The sequence below is a fragment of the Cladophialophora bantiana genome (genome assembly GCF_000835475.1).
Source record: "Cladophialophora bantiana CBS 173.52 unplaced genomic scaffold supercont1.15, whole genome shotgun sequence".
NCBI lineage: Eukaryota > Fungi > Ascomycota > Eurotiomycetes > Chaetothyriales > Herpotrichiellaceae > Cladophialophora > Cladophialophora bantiana.
The window spans coordinates 5605-29824 of NW_015971589.1; the positions used below are offsets into that span (position 1 = coordinate 5605).

Sequence of the window (24220 nt, forward strand, 5' to 3'; positions counted from 1 at the left end):
AAAGGATTTAATGAACTTCTTCGTCCGCGGGGGCCATCTATTTAGAAAACTAATAGCGAATAGACTAAGTAGACGGGTGATTAACAATAATATCGAGAAGAAGAGAATTCTCGAAGTAATGTATAATGATACTAGATACTTTAAACGTAAAGCCATATATTAGCGAGTAGCCGATCGTTATTTCTAGGAAGATTAGTATCGGGACGTTAAGAAATTCGTTAAGACCTACCCGGAATATTAGTTCCGCGAAAGTAGAAGATTATATAACGAGATATTCTTAATATTAGTCGATATACGCTGGGAGTAGATTAGTGTCGATTATATCTTAATACCGATGTCTTAAGGAAAAAGATACCTTATGGAAGCGCGAAGCAATATAAGCGGCTAGGTTAAATTTAGAGACATTACATCTATTAACAGTGTAATAGTGACGAAGTTTCTATACGAAGAGGTCATCTACCGTTATAGCTTATTTAGAAGATTAGTGTATAACGGCGGACCTAAGAATAAGGAATGGGTAAAAGAACTCGTCGAAAAATATAGAATTAAACGCGTGATTACTTCGGCCTATTATCCTTAGATAAATGAATAAGTAAAGGTAAAATATAAAGATATTACGAATACTCTTTTAAAAATATACTAAACGAATAAGGAAGGTACATAGATACACTATCTTTATACTATTCTTTAGATAGACCGAATAACTATTAAAGCCGGCACCGGAATAACACTATACGAGATTAAATTCTTAGATAGACCGATTCTACCGATCGAGCTTAAGATTACGACCTAGAATATTATAAATTAGAATAAGATTATCGACACTATAAACTTAATTACTATAAGGGCCTAGGCCCTCGAAAGGCGAAGTAAAGATCTAGAAGAGGTAGCAGCTCATCTAAATAGAATACGAAGGCTCGGGAAGAAATATTTCGATAAGCGGCATAGTTTATATTCCGGATTATTTAAAGTGGGTATACTAGTTCTTAGTTATGACATCGTAGAATCAATGAATATATCTATAGAAAAGAAATTAGCCTTTCGATGGTTTGGGCCGTTTAAAATTATAGAAGCGAATTAAGAGAAGGGTACGTATACGTTGACGGAGCTTAATGAGGCCCGGCTAAGTAGTACGTATACTATTAGTTATCTAAAGAGATTCTATTCGAGACCAGCGAACTTTCTAGTCGATGTACCTTTATCACTAGAAGACTTCGCCGACGACGAAGAGCAACAACGAATAATGACTCCGGATCCACCGTACTTAGCGAAGACGAAAGATTTCACAGACGTAGAGTTCTCTTTCTCGGAGCGGGGAGGAACCTACTTACGCCGTAGCCGCAGACTTCGAAATAGAGCGACGAGGCCGCCACTCTCAATAGTGGTAGTCGAAATTCCCCCTATAACTGACTAAATACGGAGAGAGTATAATAGTTTAAATATTCTAGGAGAATCTTTTAAGAAATAAACTACGTAGGGTTCGTTACTACCCCTTTCGCTCTACTATTACGAAGCGACAGGGGAGGTAACGCTCTAAATTCAAAGACTTACGGGAAGTTCATACGAAAGAGAACGACGGTAGATATAGTCTTACGCTCGGACCGAACTACGATACGTTTAAATCTACGACCCTATTAGCTTCGAAATCTCGCTAATAAAAAGAAGAAGAGAGAGAATGAAGTATCGTAAATCGTTGGGCCGTAAAGAAAACACTACGAACGTAAGAAAGTAAGCGCGTACTCTAATTAGCTAAATTTATCTAAACACTATATAGGGAAAAATAAAGTACGCTAATTAGCTAAAATTTCACGGCTATTAGGGTAGCCGTCCCCGCCTAAAACGTTAAAAGATAAAGCGAATATCATAGCCCGAAGTATACTCCCACTGGAAAGTAATGACGCTAGGGAACGAGAGCTTTAAGAATCCTCGCTCACTAAGCAAGGATATCGTAAGGCCTTTATAAATAACTAAAAGATTAGTCATAGATAAGATAAATTAGATAGCCGTATAGACTAAAGATAGCGAGGAAGATATATACTAATAACACTACTAGTGACGATATTACCACTAGAAGATCGAGTCTAGTACGGAATTAGTTCGGAGAGATAATCTAAAACGTAAAATATCGGGGTTTTACTATAGAGACGCCGAGATATATATGTCTCTACTAAAGATAGATATAAATATCTAGTTCTCACCTTCCCATTAACCTTTCTTTCGATTGCGATCCTACGACTTAATTCTCCGTTGATCATACCATTTCGAATTATTCTAGACTCTCTCGACTCGTTCTTTACTCTTAAAATCATCTTTCTAAGTAAGATTCTAAAAGCGTAAGCTTAGAAACCTTTACACAACTTCATCATTAAGTTCAGTATTTCGACGACGATAGTTTAGACCGAATCACCTTTTTCTTTTCTTTCTTTCTCCTCGGGTTCCTAGCTTAATAATCCACCACGCCATTAAGATATCCGGAAATCCTAGGCCACTTTTACCGAGACTTTCAATAATTCACCTAAATTCTACTTCTATGACCGCTATTAATAGAGATACTAGATATTAAGCATCTAATACCGGAATCGTCGAAAACCAGCCTATTCTCACTATCAAACACCTAGACCATATTAGAGAAGTTACGCTCGAAGAAGCTATAGCTACTATAAATTAGAATAACGCGAATCGAGTTAAAGACTTCTATGGCTCTCTTAAATTAAAATATCGGTAAATAGGCGAGATCCGCGACTTTATAGTCTAACGAGTCTACGATCTCACTAAAGATCTTCTAAATATTCGTATAGAGTTTCAAAAATACTCTAGTCTATACGCTGAAAAGAAAGAGTTTAATAATAGACGAAATCGTCGCGTAGAGATACGTAATAAGCTACTCTCTAAATACGGCCGAATAAATAATATGAGTCTCTTTAATTATAAGTGCAGAGAGAGAGGCGTTCTCATCCCGCGCGGAGAATTCGTGAAGCTTTCTACTTAGACGTTAGTAGAATTCTTTAATGAATTAATCATTCTATACGGAGGGAATATAACTATACTCTTAGACTAGTATTAATTCGCTCGGAAACACTCACTCTAGTATAACGTAACCCCTCTTCGACTACTATAAGTCGCCTCGTATAAAATAATAGCTCGTCTAGCCCGAATTCGATAGAATCGACACTATAATACTTCGCCGCATCTAGTTACGAGGGATATTTAGATCGTCCTCGACGGTAAAATACCTAACGATAATAGGCGAATCGCTGAGCGCAACCGTCCCGAGTAGTTAGAGATACTTAGTCGGTACGAATTCATAGAAGCGGCTAGGCTATACTAGGTAGGCGTTCTTTCTATAAACTATAATAATCTAATTATATTCGAAGAAAAACCTAGGCTAGTGACACCACTTACTACGTAAGATTTAATCACTAGGAACGTTTTAGACTCGGGAGTTCATCGACTCGTCACTCATTCTAGTACTAACAATCTCCCTACATCTCGAACTACGAATTTCGCCGGCCTTACCGATTCTTCTAACACTTCCGTAAGACGTCCGAATACGCGGACTACCCGAGGCGATCGAACTTCTATTCCTACGGCCCCTACTACGCCTACTCTCATTACCCTAATTTCTATACGACTATAGTAAAGCGCCCTTTCAATACGGCTTAGTTTAACGAGTGCAGAATGGGGAAGTTTAATATAGCTTACGAAACCGGGAGAAGAACGCCCTATTCTTAGGAGTCGTGAATAAGTAAATTAAATAAGAAATAATTTAATTAATATCTTAGGCGTTATAAAGAGACCGCGACTATAGACGATAACCCCTAGTCTAGGCTTCGTAGCTCTAAGTCCCGGCTACAATCTAAGTGTAAAGAAGCCGAGAATTTTAGAACTCTTCTACGGAATCGAGATTAAATAGTAACTTATAAACTAAGGAATGCGTATTGCTAATCCTTCCGAAGCCGTCTCATCACTACACTCCCTCGGAAGAGATACGCCCGATAACTTACCGAATTCGATTCCGAATCCTAGGAGCTCTATCGTGTTCGCGTAATTAATAATTTAGAAGTATATAAGATAGACGAACTACGGAAGAAATACACCCTTAGTTAGCCGTGAAGATATATAACGATACCACGAATTCGGAGCTAAAAAGATGATTAACGCATTGAGCTTACTTACTAGGTATATACTTAGACGATATACATTCGCCTACCTATATATAGCCGAGAAAGGAATCGCCTTATACCTAGAAGGATTAGAAAGAATCGCTACGCCTTATAAAGATTCTATGAAGAATCTCGAATAATTAATAAAGTAGTGGGAAGAAAGATTCGGAACGATAAATTACTGGGTTCTACCTAGCTATCCCGACTATAAGACTATCGATGTCTTAAGTAGTGCTCTTCGGAGCGCCCTACTAGGTCCTAGATATAACGGATGAGTTAATCAGTCTTTTATCGATGCGAAAATTACAGTAAGTCAGAAAGAATTATATATAAGATGTACCATCATCTTAGGCGCCGCGTTCCTTTTCTAGATCAACTAATATAGGAACGTAAACGCACCGGTGAAATTTAAAGCCTAGAAAAACGTCGACGATAATATAAGACGACTCATTATCTTCAACGACGATTTAATAGATAAAGGGCATCATTAGCTGATCTTTATAGCCGATGGAACAACGTAGTCGTACTCGGTCATTAATTCGACATAAGATAGATTAGATACGACTAAGATAGCACTCGATTTCTTCGTTCGATGGTTAAAGGATAGCGTTTTTAGTATTTCACCCCGGGAAATACGCCTTAAATCTAATCTTCAGTAGAACACCAGTAGTTATGGGCTCTAGGTGATTAAGAATTCTCTAGCGATCATTAATGCGGAAACTTACGAGACGGCTCGCTTATAAATGGCCTTATCTAATACTTAAGTCGATATCGAGGATCGTTTCACTATCGCCCTGGAGATCTACAAGATAATTATGCGTAAACCGAAGCGCAGTGAAGATTTAGGGGCGTTAAAGGGCTCGAGTCCGAAGGGGTTAGATGGGAGATAATTAAATAACTTCGCAGAGCGTTTAAAGGATATGAAGAAGAATTGATGTTTCCGAGAAGGATAGGCGAAGATTATAGTTAAGTCTTGAGCGAGGTCGTTAAGGAAGCGAGCGACAATGGGAGGGATGTAATGGGAGAAGTTGGAAGTAGTGGACAGAGTTATGATTGGCTGGGGCGCCGACCCTAGACTATAGTTCTTCTTATATAGTTCTGGGGGACTATCTTTCATAGACAACACAAGCAACCAAGTTACCAATAGAGAGGACTTCCTCTAGTTGAGCGTACGCGTTGAGAAGAGACCATACCCACCGCCGTACGAGTTGATGCCCATGGCTAGTAGCCTCGCCCCAGTTCAATATATGTACGGCCAACACCTGAACAATATCCTGTTCCTCTTCACCCATCATATTGAAAATGTCTCAAATCGAAAACTCAGCGCAGACCGGTTCTTCGGAGCCTTACACAATCTTTACAACTCCTCAAAAAGCCCTCATTGTCACCATCGTTTCGTTCGCAGCTACTCTTTCTGGCTTTGCATCGAATATATACTTTCCCGCTCTGCCTCAAGTCGCCAGTGACTTATCAGTTAGCACCACCCTGGTTAACCTCACTGTGACATGCTATTTGATATTTCAAGGTCTGTCCCCTACTCTCTGGGGGTCGTTGGCCGATACAAAAGGCCGCCGCATTACTTACTTGTGCACGCTCGTCATCTTTCTTGGAGCGTGTATAGGACTGGCGGAGACGCGGAGCTACACGCAGCTTCTGGTATTTCGCTGTGTCCAAAGTACTGGGAGTGCCAGCACCATTGCACTAGGGGCAGGAGTCATTGGGGACATTACAAAGAGGGAAGAAAGAGGTGGATATATGGGTGTCTTCCAAGGAGGACTTTTGATGCCAGTCGCCATCGGTCCGGTGATTGGCGGCGTGCTAGCGGACAAATTGGGGTGGAGATCAGTATTTTGGTTTCTCACGATCTATGGGGGGGTTTGTGTGCTTGTTATTGTGCTGATCCTGCCTGAGACACTGAGATCAATGGTCGGGAATGGATCGGAAGAACCAAAGGGATATGCAATATCCCTTCTTGCTCTTTATCAGCGAAAGAAGCATCTCGGACAAAGCGTTGCCCCTTCTACAGAGGGTGAGAAACCAGCGACGCAATACATTGACTTCATGGGCCCGGCAAAGATCCTATTCCATTGGAACACCTTTTGTGCGATATTCTATGTGGCGATCCACTATACAGCGTGGCAAATGGTTCTAACGGCCGCATCCACGGTCGTCCAACATAAATACCACACATCAGAAATTCAAGTCGGCCTAATCTTCCTTGCCAATGGAGCAGGATCCATCATCGGAACCATTCTGGTCGGCAAATTCCTCGACTATGACTACAGGCGGATTTTGCGCAAATGTGGCGGTGATGAACAGCGCATACCCATCGACAAGGCTCGGCTGAGGACCGTGTGGATTTGGAGCGCACTCGAATGTGTCTCCGTTCTGGGTTTTGGGTGGACCGTCGACCAAGGCGTTCATATTTCCGTTCCAATCATCTGCTTTTTCGTCCTCGGCTGGGCGGCTATTTCGCTTCAAAGCGTGATTTCGACCTGCCTTGTCGACATACACCATACTCAGAGTGCTTCCGCCATGGCTTCCCTCAACCTTGTCCGTTGCTTGCTGGGAGCTGGTGGAACTGCTGTTGTCGGACCTCTGATTAGCAGTATCCATGTTGGTTGGGCTTTTACCTTGTTGACAGGTGTCATGCTCTTCCTTGGAGGTCTTGTTCTGGTACAAATCATGTTTTGGAATGACTGGAAGCGGAAACTCAAGCGGAACTCACCGAGCGAAATGGAAGAACAGAGTGTCTGAACATCACTGACTCTTGCATTTGCAAGGCAGATGATATTAGAGGTTAAGTCGGATCATAGCAGTTTTTGATGACGGATAGAGCTCGCACGCGAGGGTTCCACGACAATGGAGCGTTATATCCGCAGTGCCACAATTTTTCTCGGTCTTCTTGGGTACTCCGACATAGCATATCGACCACTGGGTCTGTCTACAATACTAGTAATAGATTAATTTGTCATTTCTAATGTATATCCGAGACGTCACTGCCGACCCGTCCAGCGACTTTGAAGACACGAGGCTGAAGAACTAAAGCGGCAGGTCGTTTTAACCCAATGAGGACCAGAAGTGCTGGCTGCGTTTTGGAGTCATATCGTTGCAGATTTGGAGTCATTTTTCGCAGTGAGCACGACCACATTTCTTCTTGCGACTGCCCCTCTCTATTACCTTTGCCTTCCTTCCCCCAGGCCTTCTCTCAGCGGATGTAATCATGGCAGAGGATTTAACCGCGCAGGTGCTCAAGGTCCTGAACTCAACAGACGGCCCCGTTGTCACATCTGAAATCTTCCCCAATGCCACCTTTGTCAGTGTGAAGTCCGCTGTCGACAGATTGCGGTCTAGAGATTTCATTGAAGCAGAGCAAGTCGATCATTTAGAACTTGTTCTGACAAAAGAAGGGCATGATATCGCTGAACATGGAAGCAATGGCGCAAGAGTTTTCGAGGCAGTTCGAGCCGCAATCGAAGGACTGAAGATCAAAGATTTACCAGCGGCTGTGGGCGACGCAAACGTGGCCAAGTTCGGCTCAGGAGATGCTTTCAAACTCAAGTGGATCAAGAAAGACGGAGACGCGCTCAGAGCAGTAGCGGACAAAATCCAGGACGAGGTACAGGAACAACTGCGAGAGATCCAGTCCCGGAAAGCCCTAAATAATGCCAAAGTTGTTGCAGACTTCAAGAAGAGGAAATATGTGACGGAACAGAAAACGGTGGCCTTTAAGATCTCAAAGGGCCCTAAATTCTCGCCAGAATTCGTCAAGGAAGAAGCGGATCTGACAGCGGAAATGTTGGCATCAGGAGCATGGAAGACGGTGCAATTGAAACCGTACAATTTCAAGGCAAAGGGTGCACCTACGCCATCCGGAGCCCTTCACCCTCTCAACAAAGTACGTCAGGAGTTCAGAGAGATCTTCTTTGAGATGGGATTTGAGGAGATGCCAACGAATCGATATGTGGAGACCGGTTTCTGGAATTTTGATTCACTTTTCGTTCCTCAACAACACCCCGCCCGCGACCTCCAAGACACTTTTTACATCTCAGATCCTCCCAGAGCCGATCCTCCGCGGGCAGATTCAGAACCTCTGGCTCCCGGGGAGAAACCCACCCCTTTCCCCTCACCTTCACATAAGAGAACGAAGTCGAAAGAGAAGACCTTGGACTTCAAGAAATACTGGGAAGACGTCCGTGCTGTGCATGAAAATGGGAAATTTGGTTCGATAGGGTACAGATATCCCTGGTCTGAAGAAGAGTCTTTGCGACTGGTTATGCGAACACACACTACGGCAATCTCTGCATACATGCTCCACAAGCTGGCAGTGAACCCTCGACCAGCGCGGTATTTCTCCATCGACAGGGTCTTCCGGAATGAAACAGTTGATCAAACGCATCTTGCAGAATTCCACCAAGTGGAAGGGGTCATTGCCGACTGGGGTCTCACACTGGGCGGACTGATCGGTTTCATGGAAGTCTTCTTCGGCAAGATGGGTATCAAAAATCTGAGGTTCAAGCCGGCGTACAACCCTTACACCGAGCCGAGTATGGAAATCTTCAGCTACCACGAGGGACTGAAGAAATGGGTGGAAATAGGAAACAGTGGGATGTTCCGGCCGGAAATGTTGGAGCCAATGGGGTTACCAAAGGATATGCGGATATATGGCTGGGGCTTGAGTTTGGAGCGACCAACTATGATCAAGTAAGTTTTTCATAACTCTGGAACGCAGACATGCTAATGACTTGTGAACAGGTATGGTGTCAACAATATTCGGGAACTTCTGGGACATAAAGTCGACCTCAATTTCATTGAACAGAATCCTGCTGTCCGACTGCACAAAGATTAGAACATTCGCCGCACAAGGACAGATCAGCATGAACGAAGACACGAAATCCACGCGCTCAAGATGTGGTGCAACTGAAAAGGAGCATCACCCGAAAAAGTTTCTAGATTCGAAAAAAGAGAAGGCTAGAAATGATACCCAATTTGCTTCATCTGTCCTTTCCCTTCGGGGCTGGCTCGTTTCTTTTCTCCCTTGGCTTGCCTGTGTTTACAAGCGGTCGTTTTCTTATTATCGGCACATCAAGGCTTCCTCAGGCTTCATCTGCCATGACTGTGGGAAGTAGAGAAAACAATCATACATACAACAGCCGAATATTAAGTTTATAGAATGCCGCCTTCTGAAGAGCTGTGATTTATTCCGAGATTGAGAGTCAGAGCACAGATACGGGTGGTACATTTCGTTCTTTTTATCCCAGGTACCATAGTATGAATTCCTCTGTCCCTGTGATAAACAAGAGAAATGCATGTGTGGAATTTCTTTAATTCATTTTTGGAGGGGTTTTTTTGATGATGCGATTTGCCCCGGTTTGCGTTTCTATCATTCTGGCATGCAGAAATTACAATTGCAGTGTCTCTTGCGACCAAGCAAGCTCTTCCTCCCCTGCCGAACGACATCCATCTTCATCATCGCACAGGAACATCGTATGTTTTCTGGACGTGCTGTATATCATGGTGCTCTCTGTGGCACGGTCTCAAGACCTCAATTGCGTCTTGCCCTGTGCCAACTCCCCCACTCATCCTCTCTCCGCGTTCTTCACCAGACATCCACCTAGCTCTCTCACGCTCACCCATCTCGATCATCGCCCGGTCTCCCCCACCTCCTTCTCTGTTTGCTCATCTTATCGCGTAGGCTGCGCGCTCCAGACGTTCTTCAAAAACCCGTCCTTCTGCGCCAACCGGTTCAGGCTGTCGTCGCTCTCGGCCCGGGACCGCACGAACCCGCAGAGCGCATACACCTGGTTCTCGCCCGTGTACCGGCCGTTCTCGTCGACCTTACCCACTGAGATCTGCACGCTGGCGTGGTCTTTGGCCTTGATGATGCGGTTGGTCGCGCTGCATTTGCGGGGCACGTAGCTGGAGGAGCAAAGTGTGTCAGCCAAAAATTGAAGCCAAACTGGGGAAAATGGACAACGGAATGCTGGTAATCGTCTTTTTGCGCAGAGACTTTTCTTTTCTTTTCCGGCCTTCTCAAAAGGTCGGTTGAGAGAGCGAAAGAGAGAGGCGGCATGGGAAAAGGGTGAAGAGAATGGGGGCGCTTACAGATCGACAATTTCGCCCTTCTCGTTCTCCATGGTGCTTGATGTGTGCTAGAGTCCGAGTATCTTTTCTGGAACAAGGGAGGGAGTTTTGGTGTCTCGACGACGGCGGTGGTGTGAGATTCGTTGGTGCTGCGTTCTTTTTCAATCTCGTCGACGAGGCGGCGCGGGGAAAATATCAAGAAATGTGCGTTTTGGGGTCGGGGTTTGTCGACTCCGACCCGCCAAGATATCTTCACTTAGTGCGTCAAAGATTCCGCCGTGGTAATACAGGGAAGTAAAAGGTGCCTGAGCGAAGTTAATGATCTCGCCATGTCCGCCTTCAAGTCTTGCAATGCAACACGAGACCAAAACTACTCCGTCCTCGTCACTGCCATGCAGGTACATACCTCCTCAGACTCGAGATGACATACTACGTAGTCCCATGAGCACCGAGCGGCATCAGCAAGCTCTGAAAAAATATTGCATCACGGCTGAGTGCATTTCTTTTATCTTCAACTCCTAGTCCCACAGTGGAAAGGCCGGTCAAGTGAGCCTTCTGGACTACCTTACGAATATTTCTTCGGTCAATTGCTTTACTCTCGTTGGTGCTGGCAACAAGCCTGTCCCGATTTCTTGATCAGTATTCTTGATCACCACACTCCTTGAGTTCGTTATGTCCGCGAAAGGTCCACATTCGTCAATCTTTTTGGACTGAACATCTAGATGCTTAATATGACTTGTCAGTGTGCTCGCATCGGATGTCGTACTCTATCCCTTAATCCTTTCATAACTGGAAACTTCCTGTTCCTTCGGATATCCCAAGACATGGCCCAGGTCGCCACTAAACGTTTCAATGCGCAGGTTAAACTGCCACTTCGAGTCACGTTTTCTGTCCATCTGAAGTGCTGCTTTAAACGCTTTCACCATGTCTGTTGATTCTCAAAGGGCAAGATGACTGTATTGAACAAGTCTTCAAAACTAAATTGGCCGGTACCCATTGGCAGGTGAGAGATAGGACCGCCAAATTCTGCAGTAGGCATAGAGTCTTCGACTGTGCCGGGATCCCCTGCAGTACGGGCTTGCAATCCTTGTGGTAATCTAGTTTCAGCAGTGCCAGGACCCGAGGGCAGAGTGTCGTTGGTGTTTGACTCCAAGAGATCGGCCCTGCTTATGGTCGACTGCCCAAAGAGTAAGGAAACAGTCTGTTGCCCGGGGAACGCAGATGGATCGCTTTGTTCTGTTTGGAGTTTGAGCATCTCGTTCCGATGATACTCTCTCGCTATGTAAGTAAATTCGGAAAGTCGAGAGGTCTGCATCGCTGCGTCGGTCACATGCTCGAGGCGGCTAAAGTATCCAGATGCCATTTCTAGGAAGAGAAGATTCGTTTTGGCGTCCGGACTAGTAGGGTCTTGGATAACAAGGTCAAACAGAATTAACATGGCAGCGAGAGGCATAGTAGTCAGTGCCCTGCCTGGATTAGTGTTTCTTCGGATGGACAGAGCGCAGTGCTTACCAAAGGGAAGTATACGCCTTGAGATCAACCAAACTTGTAAGCTCCAAGATTGCTCTCGCAGCACTCCTAAGCATGACTTCGCCAGTGCCGAAATCCGACAAATCCCCATCGATTCCACAATGGATTGCCAGTCTTGCCAGTGCGATGACGACGTCGTAGTAAGAAAAGTGGAGATGAACCAAGACGGCACGGGACTGTGGACCCTGCCCGTCTGGGATGCCAACAATGTTGCCCGGTCTGCATTCAGCAGGAATGCTTTCTTTCCAGGTATGAAGTGTCTTATAGACACTCTGAATCTTGGTTCGCTTCTGTTCCACAGTATACATCGTTGCTTTGACGGAAAATAGTTCTTCGTAACAGACCGATAACAACCTGGCCAGTCGTACGCTACTTAAAAACCAGTCATGCTCGCTGCGTATAGAATCCGGCGTTGTTGGCACGAGACAATCAATATCAAAATCCGCAATAAGCTAGCGAGGCAGTGAGCTCCAGTTGCATGCAAAAGGCAGTTATGACATACAGAGGTCCTCGAGTTTTGGAAACACCAAGATTTCTCGAGTTGGTAGATCACCCAGAAAGTTCTGGACTCATCGATCCGGTCTGACTTGTGCAGTTGGAGACATCTCGATAACCTAGCAGCTTCTGAAAGAAGGTCCTCTTTGAATTGGAAGGAACTCATATTCTGGGAGAAGATGGCCTAAATTGTGGTTAGCTCTCCTTTTTCTGTTTTAAGGTCATCGGTTTATTCCTACCATTGCAGTAACAGTCTTTACGCGGTTAGCGATTACCTCACATCTGAAAGGAAGTCAACAGACCTGCACGTGCAGCAGAGTTGGCATTGGGCCCAAGGTTTTCGGGAAACACTCCCGCGCCTTCATAAAAAAGTGCCATGCAAGACCTTTCCCGGGGAAAAAGGCCCCTCTGCCGTGGTATTGGCAGCCGAGCGCCAGAACGGCATTGTACAGGGCGGACCACTCAGGGTGGTTGCGCAAAAGCTGATCGAATTGAGGTTTGGAGACTTCTTCAAGAAATGATGCCTGATCAAGAAAAGGATGTACCGGATGTACATAGCGGAAATATGCTACACATGTCAGCAAGTCGCGATCCAAGGACGAGGCGGAGACAACCCTGGATATATTCTTCTCTCAATTGGTGGGACAGATCAGCGTCTCTACGCAGTACCGCCAAACCTGGACTCCAGAAAATCTTGGTTGCATTTTCGAGGCGCTCTGTAATCATCGACCGCATCTCGTCGATCATTTGCGCGACCTTGTCATGACCAAGAACTCGGGCCAACGACTGCAACCTTGATTCGGTAAAGACACAATAGCTCGAACATGTCACTTCAGGGTTTGTCAGACAGTCACGTTCGAACTTGAAAGGGGACATTTACTACCATGGTTTTCATCGGCCTAAGGTACCGTTTAGCATGTTCTCCCACTTTAAAAGCTCAAGGTGTGGCCAAAGCTCACCTCAAAAAGTCTCTTCTGGCAAGTCCTTTTACCGACCGTGTGTCGATCATGCTTGAGCAATTGATCAACAAAGAGGTTGTTATGGTTCAGCTCTGGCGAAGTGAATTGCATGGTTTCGGCACCTGCATCAGCGTTCAGAGGCTCAGGAGGATCCGTGGGTTGCTGCTCCGCCGCCGGGCGGATGTGCCAGACATGGACCTCTTGAAACTGTGATAAACTCGACCGCCGGCTTTCACCTGCAGTTATGTCTTCGCCTTAGTGTCTTCTCCCTGGCTGTTACGTCTGTTTGGGTCCGTACCATTTCGCCGGTGTCGTTGTCGCCTCTTATCGCGGGAAAAGTGACAGCTCTCGCGTCTATTCTGCACAAGCCCAACCAAAGTCAGAGAGAGAAGTCACCGCAATGTGACGGGGACGAGTTACCTGGCAATTTAAGCATGCTGCATCGCCCGGCGACCGTCCTTCAACTCAGTCAACCCACGGTCCTCTAGCACAGACATGCGCTGAGGTTGTCAGGGCCTGGCGGAGGCTTACTGCAGCGGACTTTCCTTGCATGACAATTCTCACATGTTCGTAGGACATCGTCAGTCGACATGGGCACACGTGTGGATAATGGAGTAGGTGAGTCGTGATTGACGGGAAACAGAGAGCGCAGGCACATCTCCCCGCATTCGTGGCCAAGCCTAAATCTCTACCTGGGGGAAACAAATTAAAGGGAGGGGGGCCAAAGGGGGAGCGGAGAGCCGGAGGCGGCGCCGCTTCCAGTTTCGTTCTCTCCACCCGGAGTTAAGTCCAGACTCTAATGTAACTAAGTATCATCCTCCCCTACTCTCCCTACCGTTATGCGTCTAAGTATTCTATACCTCTATTACTCGAGAACGAAAAACCTAATTGCCATATACGGTTTGATCCTAGTGGGTGAGCGAAGGCCGCTTCAACCTGAGCTTTACCTAAGCCTTTAGCTGAGCATCACTGAGCGCTCCGTGAGCGCTCCCTAAGCACCACACCGAGTGCCTAATCAGGGCCCCCCGTAATCGGCTAAACCTGCCTCTCGACTGTGCATCTGTTTCAGACGGGCGCCAGGGGACCTAGCAAATCGCCTGCCCTTACGCTGCTGCCTAACCTTGGGTCTGACGGTGCGAGGGAGCGGCGGTTAGTCTAGGCGCTGAGACGCCTTAGGCACTGCGGAGTTCGGTGACTCGCAACTCCCCCACCAAACCAATGAAGACAAATACCGTCTTCAATCTCACCAGCATAGGGTCTGAATAGACTGCAGACTCTAAGAGTTCTAAAATACTTAGGCACGATATTTTACTCGTCATCGATGAGGTTCCTTTGACTTTCTTTGACTTTCTCGTGGTACTGGATCCGCACTTTTGGTAGTTCCGAAAACCATGTTCGGACCCGTCTGATGCCTCGTCTCCGTCCACTTGATATGTCCTTCCAACGACTCGCTCCATCCTGGCTGCGACCAGTTGCTGGGGCGATGGTGACCTAGATTTGGACAAAACGGCCTCATAATCAGCGAGAGGTTGATTATTCTCTCCCAGTAAAGATTTCTCATCCGCTGTCCTCTGCTTCAGACAGGACGCGAATTCAAACGCTGCCGCGCTGCCCACAGAATAGCGCTCAATCTCTTGATTTCACTGTGTGCATAAATCCGGGACATGGCCAGATTGCGAGGGCCAATACAGCAAGAAGATGTGGACATTAAGATAAACGTCGAGCAGCCTTTTCGGGTCCCCTTTAATCTTTCAGGCTCCGATTCGGGCTCCTATATAGAGAAGAGATAACTAAGATCCTATTCTAATCCCCCTTACTTCTACTTTTATTCCCCCCATATTGTTGATTGCAATATAATATAGCTAGTTTACTATACTGCACAGTGTCGGAGTATAATATTCTCAACGAGACTAAGAATTGACTCGAACCGCTGTCGTCTTTCCGGGGATGCCCGCTCATCGGAATAATGAAGACCGCGCAAGATGGAGAAGCAAATGCCGTTGTATATTATTAAGCCATCTCGGTGAGATCAAATACCAGTTATGATCTAAAAAGCTTCTAATAATTACAGAACAAAAGCTAGGATTGCATATAGAGCCGTCATAAGTTCGCCTAGTTCTAACGATCAACGATCCATACCGTTGGAATTATTCTCCACGTCTTCAAAAACTATTTACTAAAAATATGAGCGATCAGTCAATTGGGGCCTATAAGATTCTATGTCGGGAGATCGAAGTAAAAAAGTCGATCATAGCAGTAGCACAAGATGAATCCAGAGGGCTTAACGAAGGGGCAACGAGCGATGATGAAGTCCGGCAAAGCACCGTTTATTATTTTCTAAGCCAGAGGCTAACTATGTCTCCGTAGCGCCCACGGTCGTCAGAACCAGAGCTCGGACCACTTCTCACCAGTGAGCAATTACAAATTAACAACCAAAAGCTCTCCAAAGAGGTGCTATTATTGCACGACCAGGCCACACACGCTCAAGAGGAAGCAGATCGAAAGGATCGAGAGATCGAACAACTTCGACAAGAAATACAGAAGTCGACATCGACAAGAGACTATTTTCAGGCTTATTTATAGAGATGTTCACAACAAGTCGAAAACGCATCGAAGCTACTCAAGTCGTTAAACCGCGAACTGAGATACGACATCGCTGTCATTCTAAGTTAATCTAACTACGACTGACCACGCTCTCGAGGACGGTACTCATACTGAGAATTTCGCTTAAATTTCGATTCAATACCCGCTGAACACTCGCATGATCGCTAAAGACATATTTACGTTTGGGGATATAGGACCACGATATATACAATTAGACCGGGAATCTACAGATTGCTTTTACAATGTCGGGACGCCTCCAAGAGATCAAGAATTTACACAATATAAGTCAAGGACCTTCCAGAAGAAGAGAGGGGTGTCGAGCCAACGTAGTTAGGCCATTATTGAGCCTAGGTTGAGTGTAAATTCTGCATTTTCTTACGACCAAGTATTCAGGTCTCACAGCTTAGTGTTGAGCAGCGTAAGATAATTTAGAACGTGACGTAGAACCGAAGAGGCAGAGTGGGTGCTAGTGCACTTCTAAGGACGACTTAGCAAGTTCTGAAGCGTACACTGAGCGACCCAAGCATCTAGCGGAGCGATCGGGAAGGCCCAACTCCGAGGACATATTAGCTGAACCGATATTCACATGAAAATCACGTGGTTTTATTTGTCATGCTACTGTTCGTACGTGGACTAGTCCACAATGACTATTTGCCAAGGTTCCTAAATGATTTCCCCAGGTGCGCAGACATATGGTTCGTACTAGCTCACTGCCACGTGGGCCTTTCAGGTTTAAAAAAAGCGAAGCTGCCGTGACACCTAATCACTGTGAAGATTTTACTCGATGCAGAGTTTCCGAATTACTTAGTCACAACTTCAATACTACTTTGGCCAGAGAGCCTTTAAAGGTCTTGGAGAACTACCAGTCGCGTGTTGCGAACGCAGGCATTCAAAGAGAGCGGCTATCTAAGAAGCGCAAGAGGTCCCCGGAGCCTTCGAAGACAATGAGCCAAACCCCGTCACAAAAAGGCGTCTCCTTGCTGCTGGATTAGGTGTCTCTCCTCTAACCCAAAGTAAGCTATTTAAGTTTGTTCGGTACTAGATTAACTAACGTCCATCAAGACTTTGAAGATGATTTGACGCCGAAACCTCAATGTCCTTCCGTCGATCCCCTCACGCGATCCATATCCTTTTCACTAAATGATCACTGGCCGGCTTCCCATCACAGACCATTTACTATGATCCCTCGTCGATACGGACCGTTTACGTTTGATGTTTAAATCTAACGAGACAAATCTTGAGAGCAATTTGGACCGACATCATGCGGCTCGCAAAATATCATGACCAAGAACGGCGGCTGGTGTGTCCAAGTCTTCTTCTCCAGTTGGCAGTAGGACTCTACTATCACGACTTTAATCTCGGGGAACTACAATCGGCTGTGATTAGGAGAGATTTATTAATCAAAGAGGGCCAGGCGATCTCTAAACGGGAGGGCAAGGTCTGAAGGCCCCCAGTCGGCAGGAAAAATATAGGCTGGCTTTCGAGCGGAAGCAGACTATCAAGGTGGCCGAACTATACCAGGGTCCGCCCGCGACTACATTCGTGGATTGGACGAGCAGGATAGGCCAGAGCTTATTCGGTCGCCTCTTTCGCCGCAAAGGTTTCGAGCATAATAATATATTCGATTGGACGCTTCGAGAGTTTAAAAGGCAGTCAAATATGAATCAGCAACGTCCTGTGCCCTGTCCTAGCGTTGGGGAGCAAAACACGGAGCGAGCCCTTACAGGTAGGCGTGTCCGAAAGAGGCGTCGAAGAGCTAATATGAAGGAATCATAGCTTGACAACGTCTTTGATAGGACGATTCGGTCCAAAGAGGAAATGATACCGTATCCTCCAACATAGGGACGGAGAGGACCATTAGGGTGAAAAGATTCTACCGCTTTCCTGGCGTTACACTGACCTATTCGTCCAGTCGGCGGGAAGTATAAACGTTGTCCAATTCATGAATCTACCCTATTCAACCAGTCGGTATGACCATAATCCACCTGATTAGTAACCCCACCAGCCAGAAACGCCAATCCATTCTTCTTCCTGCCGCAGTCAAGGCATGAGACATGCAACATGCACGGCGCCAGCACGCCACAGGACTCATTCTAGCTACCTTTGCTGCCAGTTGGACCAATGTGATAGCTTCACTAAGCCGTGCTCTACCCCAACCTCAAAATCTTCGAGCAATATATCACGCTCAACAGCCGGTCTCTGCTCGTTACTCGACTAACCTTCCTTCCAAATCGAGCCCGGTATTTGGCCCCAATGGCTGCCTACGCAATCGACGCGCCATCTGTGACATTTGAGTTTACCAGAAGCGATGCTGCCCAACCATCCTCTTTTCGTGTGATGTCACATGTCACCTAGCCTAGCGCTTCAGGTCCGACCGTGTCGGTACTTCGCCTGCAACTACATGAAAGCTATCTATTCCTTTCTCCCTCATCTAGAGCAACCATGGCACGACGAGACAGTGCAACCGCTCAAAGGACCAGAAGGCAGTCCCTAAATCCGCCACACCAAGGTCATTTATCCGCTTCCTCCTTCTATACTCGACTAACCAGCAAAGAGAAACGCCCTCAAGGAATTAAGAAGAGACAAAAGCAAACTTCTCTTCGACGAAGTGCCCGTTTAGACCGCTTAATTGAGGTTAATGAGACTCAACTAAAAGCCAGCCAGTAGCCTCTACCATCCCTAATCAGCGACATTAAAAGTCCTAATGTAGGTCGCCAACGTTATTCTATAATGAAAGACTAACTCAATATAGCGTGCGCACCCACCTCCTACCCCTTGTTAAGGATCCCTACTGATCCTAACTAGGTTAGGGTTCTCAGTAACAATCCGTGAATAGCATGAGCTGGTTGAGGAAGACACAAGGTATGAGCAGGGTTCTCTATTACTAAGAACTGTATAGTCCAGTAGGTAACATGAGTTAGCTACGAAGAGAGTGTAACTACCTAGGGTGATGAGGGTGTATATATAATGCTTGTGCTCTGCTGCGCTCTGTGCGCTCTGTGCGCTCTATGCCAACAGGGCCAACAGGGCCAACAGGGCCAACAGGGCATATTACGTGACCTAGCCTTGTTCCTCCGTAGATCCTTCTAAGTGTCCAATGAGCGTGGTGAGTCGTGCTCGTGCGACTCGTAGTCGGTCTTTCGCAAGGCTGTGTCTAACACCCCTCTATCATTGAAGCCTACGAAGCGGAAACGAGAAATTAAATAGTAACTAAACCCGCCCTCTCTAAAACGACCGCGAATATCTTATTCTAGCCCCTCTATTTAGGACGTTAATTCTATTATATACTGAACGTATATATATCACTGGCCGCGAAGATACTTCAACGAAAGTGAAGATATAAGTCATTTATTAGCGAGAAAGAAATCCGCTATCTTTCTTCGCCGAAAGCGATCGAATAGCGAGTCTAGGGCACCTAGCTTAACTACACTAAGTAACTAGAAGTCTAGGGAGAAGAAGAGTACTTCATATTAAGACCTACGCTATAGGTCGCTTCTTAAGGCGAAAGGAAGCTTTATAGATAAGTATATCGGCCGAAGTAAAGAAGGTCCTATAGTAGAAAGTCTAAAAGAGTATAAGTCATTACTTAAAGCTAAGTAGATAGTTCCTGAGTATTCCTTATTTAAAGATAATTTCTTCGACGAAACGTGCGAGATGATATAAGATAAAAACGAAGTAAAGATTATTTAGAACATCGCAAGACTCATCGTCCCTTCCGCGTAATCGTTAGCGATTCGGGGGGCGAAGTATTTAAGATATCTCATTAAAAGCGTTAATGAGGGCTAAAATAATTTCATTTCTATCACTAAGTCCCGACCTTAACTAGACTACTCTATAGATTTTAAACGCTCTATATTTATAGACGACTAACTTTAGAAACTTTAGTCGTTTATGGGCGACCTCACCGATAACTCCTTTTTCATGGGAACATAGTATATATACTTCCTCTTCTTCTCGAGCGAAGTGAAGTGCGGCGCGGCCGCACTCGACGTAGTAAATCGATAGAACGCGCACAGCATAACGCTCGCGGTTCGAGGAGTCGTGGAACTATTCCGGCTCGTAAAGCGCGAGTAAGAGCTTCATCGAGAGATTCTCGCCTTTTTCATTTCGTATAACAACGAGAATATAAGGATCTATGGCCACTACCCTATGATCGAAGGTAAAAAGACCACGTTCTACCGGCATACGATCCGTAAATTCGACTTTACTAAAATGGAGGGCAAAGAGAAATGGACGGCATATAAGTTTACTAAAAGCGTCTATAATACCTAGATGCCTACTCACTTTAAAAGGCTTTACTCGGTAATTAATGTTATACCACCCGATATACACTTTGAACTCTCGGAAGAATCCGAACTATAGTTCCCCTCATCATCTAGACTTTTATAAGGTCTAGAAAGCCATCACCTTTCGGACTTAGGAGCTACTGGTGATGACGAGCTAAGCTTCCTAGATCCCGAGAAAATGACACTAGAAACTTCTATTACCTAAACATTAGGATAGGCGACATTCAAGAAACTAAAGAAGAGATGAGACTTAATTTTCATGAGTGAAGAACGTCTAGGGTAGAGTGGCCCAATGTTAGACACAGCCTTACGGAAGACCGACTACGAGTCGCACGAGCACGACTCACCACGCTCATTGGACACTTAGAAGAATTCACGGAGGAATAAGGCTAGGTCACGTGATATGCCCTATTGGCCCTGTTGGCCCTGTTGGCCCTATTGATATAGAGCGCATAGAGCGCATAGAGCGCAGTAGAGCACAAGCATTATATATATACCCTCATCACCCTAGGTAGTTACACTCTCTTCGTAGCTAACTTATGTTATCTACTGGACTATATAGTTCTTAGTAATAGAGAACCCTGCTCATATCTTATATCTTCTCTAACTAGCTCATACTATCTTAGGATTATTACTAAGAACCCTAATCTAGTTAGGATTAGTAGGGATCCTTAACACTTTAGCTACTACCCCCGTTACGAAAGGCAACCTATATAAGTAGACCGAACCGACCTACCTCACTTATAGACGAACTTACGTAACGTACCGCACGACTATTACTCAACGATAGCACAATGTCGACAACCTCGAGTACACTAAGACCAACACTAAGCACCCTAAGAACTACGGCCAGTGCACCACCACCGACGTATAGAATAAGTATAGTAAGCTCATTAAGAGACGTACCATTGACAGTTAGTAAAGAGAAGATTAGCAATCCACCTAAGCCCTTCAACGGCGTGAAGTCTAAGCTTATACCCTTTATTCACCATATAGATATATATATTCTAATGAACCCCACCGACTTTCAGAACGACTTATAGAAGATCCTTTTTATGGGAAGCTATTTCGAAGGAGACGCTGAGGCATGGCTTAGACTCTTTATTAAGAACTATATAGAAAACGAAGAAGACGATAGGAAAGACGAAACTATTAATCTATTCGAAACATTCATAGAGTTTAAGGAAACGATGAAGCTAGTATTTAGGGTAAAGAATAAGAAAAAGAAAGTCTAAAAGAAAATAGTGAATCTCCGATAAACGGAATTAGTTTAAGAATACGCGATAAAATTTAGAATACTAAATGTAGCTCTAGGATAGTAGAATAATATCACTATTTCGATCTTTAGAGAAGAACTAAAATTAAAGATTAAGTAGGAACTACGACACCTTAAAAAGACCACCCTAGAAGACTAAATCGCTGCCGCTATTAAAGAAGACAACGATATTAAGGAATACTAATAATAAGAACCCCACAACCTTAGAAAGATATAAGCTATAAAGGCCTAATAGATAAACACTTAGAAAAGACGTAAGCCGTACTACGGACTCTAATCTATAAATCTAAGCTAGGCGTAGAAACGGCGAAATAACTTTAGAAAGAATAAATTAAAGAAATCTTCCGGGAAAAAGAAAGAAGTCATCTACTATAGCTGCGGAAAGCTAGAACACTACGTAAAGAAATATAAATAGAGGAAGAAGTAGATCGCTGCCGTAGAAAAGTAACTAAAGTAGGAGAAAGTCGTCAAAATAGCCCTAGAAGCTAATATAGCTAAAGGAGGATATATACGCCTAGGCGACTCTATAAACCAAGGGAAAGCGGTTATCACGGGAATCACTGCCAATAAGATCTATATTCGAACTAAGTATTGAATAAGAAAACTATGCTCCGACCTCTACTATTCACGGCGAATTACGGAACATAACTATACGGTATATGAACTAGACGAATTATCGGTAGACATAGAGACAACCTTTAGGATTTATATATACCGAAGTTAAGAATGTTCATAAGCTAACACTTACCCGGATTTTATATACGCTCACTAAGAAGGAAATTCACAAGGACAACCACTAACTTAGATTTCTTCCGATGATACGACGCCACTCGAATATAACATAGCTAATTCTAAATACGACTTAGACCTCGATCACACTAGAGAAAGCTAAACATAGGAACCTAAAGAATCCTTCATAGAGAAAGAAATTAAATAACTAATTCGAGAAGCCATCGAAAGAGTTACAGCGACGGTAGCATAAACGGAATAGATTACCCGCGAAGTAAGGGAGACTATAGATTAAGAAGAGGCCTTCTTATAATCTCTCATCGAAAGGGATATCTTAGATATTACTAGAATGGCGAGACTCCTAGAAGAAGAGGTCCGCGAACGAATTAATTACATAAGGATTATAGATCGAGTAGAGGCCGGGGTATAAGTAACTATACGCGTATATCGAGAGCGAGGAGTTCTAGTCCCACGATACATTAAGACTTTACCTAACGTACTTATCGCCGGACTATTTCTTTATAACCGCGTTTATAGTTATTCACTCTAATTAATTTCATACCTCTACGAGTAGCATCTCGACTATTTATAGCCCGAGAAGCTAGGTATAACGACTATCGAAGTATAATAGATCTATACCGAGTTAATTTAACATTATAACGACTATAACTACGACGTATTATAACCTTAAGGTAAAAGAATAAACTACCTTCACTAGCTAAAAAACTAGATTAATGAGAGAATAAGAGGCACCTACATCATCGAAAGTATATCCCTAGAAAACGTTAGCGCTAGAAGATCGATAGTAGAGGCGTACGTCTAGTTAGAACTAGAGAAGAAAGGCGAAAGTTAAAACTCGAAGTGAATACAGTCATAAGGTCTAACGCTAGAGTTATATTCCTTAGAGAGATACTTAAAGACTAAGAAGTTAGTATCCTAATAGACTTAGAATATATAGAGAACCTCGTATATATAAGGGTAGTAGAGAAGCTATAAGGCTAAAAAGTTCTAAGGCCGGAATCCGACTTAATTACTGAATTCGATGAAATAATCATAACATAACTTACGCACGAGCTGAAAGCGGTGCAACTAATAATTAACGATCACTAGGAAAGACTAGATCTTAATATCATGAATATAAAATACGATATGGTTCTTAGAATACTATAGCTAAAATATTATAACTCTATTATCGACTAGGCTAAATCCTAGATACGGTTTAATAACTGCGACCACGACAACAAAACCCTAGAAATAGAAATGGAGGCGGCATAAACCTACGTAAAGAAAACGATCTAGGTGCGACCGGCACGGGTTTTTAATAATGCGACTATAGAATATTCACTATAATATATACACTTAAAATTAATATTTAAGAAAAGAGTAGGAACTAATGCACTACCAGAATATAAGCCATAGAACCATGAGATTCACTTATAGAAGGGAAAATAACCTACATTCGGACCCCTCTACTCTCTATCGGAGAAAGAGTAAGTCGCTCTACGAGAATATCTTAAAGAAAATATAGCTAAAGACTATATTCGATCATCGAAATTAGAAGCAGGATATCTAATTCTATTCGCTTCAAAGAAAGATAGAAAACTTCGATTATATATGGACTACCGAAAGCTTAACGACATTACTATTAAAAATATCTACTCGCTACCACGAATCGATGAGCTATAAGACCGACTAAGAGGCGCCAGATACTTTACGGTACTCGACATTCGAGACGCGTACTACCGCATACGCATAAAAGAAGGCGAAGAGTGGAAAACGGCTTTCAGGACTCGATATAAACTATTCGAGTATTGTGTAATGCCATTCGGACTCACTAACGCCCTAGTAACGTTCTAGGCACTAATTAACAATATATTAAGAAAATACCTTAATATATTCTATATCGTATACTTAGATAATATATTAATCTACTTCAAGATCTATAAGGAATATATAGAATACGTAACGAAGATACTAAAGGCTCTTTAGAAATACTAGTTACCGGTTAAGCTGGAAAAATGTAAATTCTATAAAGATAATATTAAATTCTTAGAATATATAGTCACCTAAGAAGGACTTAAGATGAACCCCGAT

General features: G+C 44.1%; 4 protein-coding genes across 4 annotated transcripts; 2 read left to right on the forward strand and 2 right to left on the reverse strand.

Annotated features, from left to right (window-relative positions):
* Positions 1–5465: 5465 nt before the first annotated feature.
* Z519_09225 (uncharacterized protein) lies at positions 5466–6920 on the forward strand (the record flags this gene model as incomplete). Its single annotated transcript, XM_016766949.1, has 1 exon — positions 5466–6920. The coding sequence occupies one exon, from the start codon at positions 5466–5468 to the stop codon at positions 6918–6920; it is 1455 nt and encodes a 484-aa protein (XP_016616465.1).
* Positions 6921–7386: 466 nt separating this feature from the next.
* Z519_09226 (phenylalanine-tRNA ligase, alpha subunit) lies at positions 7387–9012 on the forward strand (the record flags this gene model as incomplete). The annotated part of the gene is made up of 2 exons (XM_016766950.1): positions 7387–8867; positions 8919–9012. The coding sequence occupies 2 exons, from the start codon at positions 7387–7389 to the stop codon at positions 9010–9012; spliced, it is 1575 nt and encodes a 524-aa protein (XP_016616466.1).
* Positions 9013–9847: 835 nt separating this feature from the next.
* On the reverse strand, positions 9848–10300 carry Z519_09227 (40S ribosomal protein S21; the record flags this gene model as incomplete). The annotated part of the gene is made up of 2 exons (XM_016766951.1): positions 9848–10082; positions 10269–10300. The coding sequence occupies 2 exons, from the start codon at positions 10298–10300 to the stop codon at positions 9848–9850; spliced, it is 267 nt and encodes an 88-aa protein (XP_016616467.1).
* An 866-nt stretch (positions 10301–11166) lies between these two features.
* Positions 11167–13342, reverse strand: Z519_09228 (uncharacterized protein; the record flags this gene model as incomplete). Its single annotated transcript, XM_016766952.1, has 7 exons — positions 11167–11713; positions 11760–12229; positions 12280–12456; positions 12575–12903; positions 12950–13102; positions 13153–13171; positions 13232–13342. The coding sequence occupies 7 exons, from the start codon at positions 13340–13342 to the stop codon at positions 11167–11169; spliced, it is 1806 nt and encodes a 601-aa protein (XP_016616468.1).
* Between the last annotated feature and the right edge of the window lie 10878 nt (positions 13343–24220).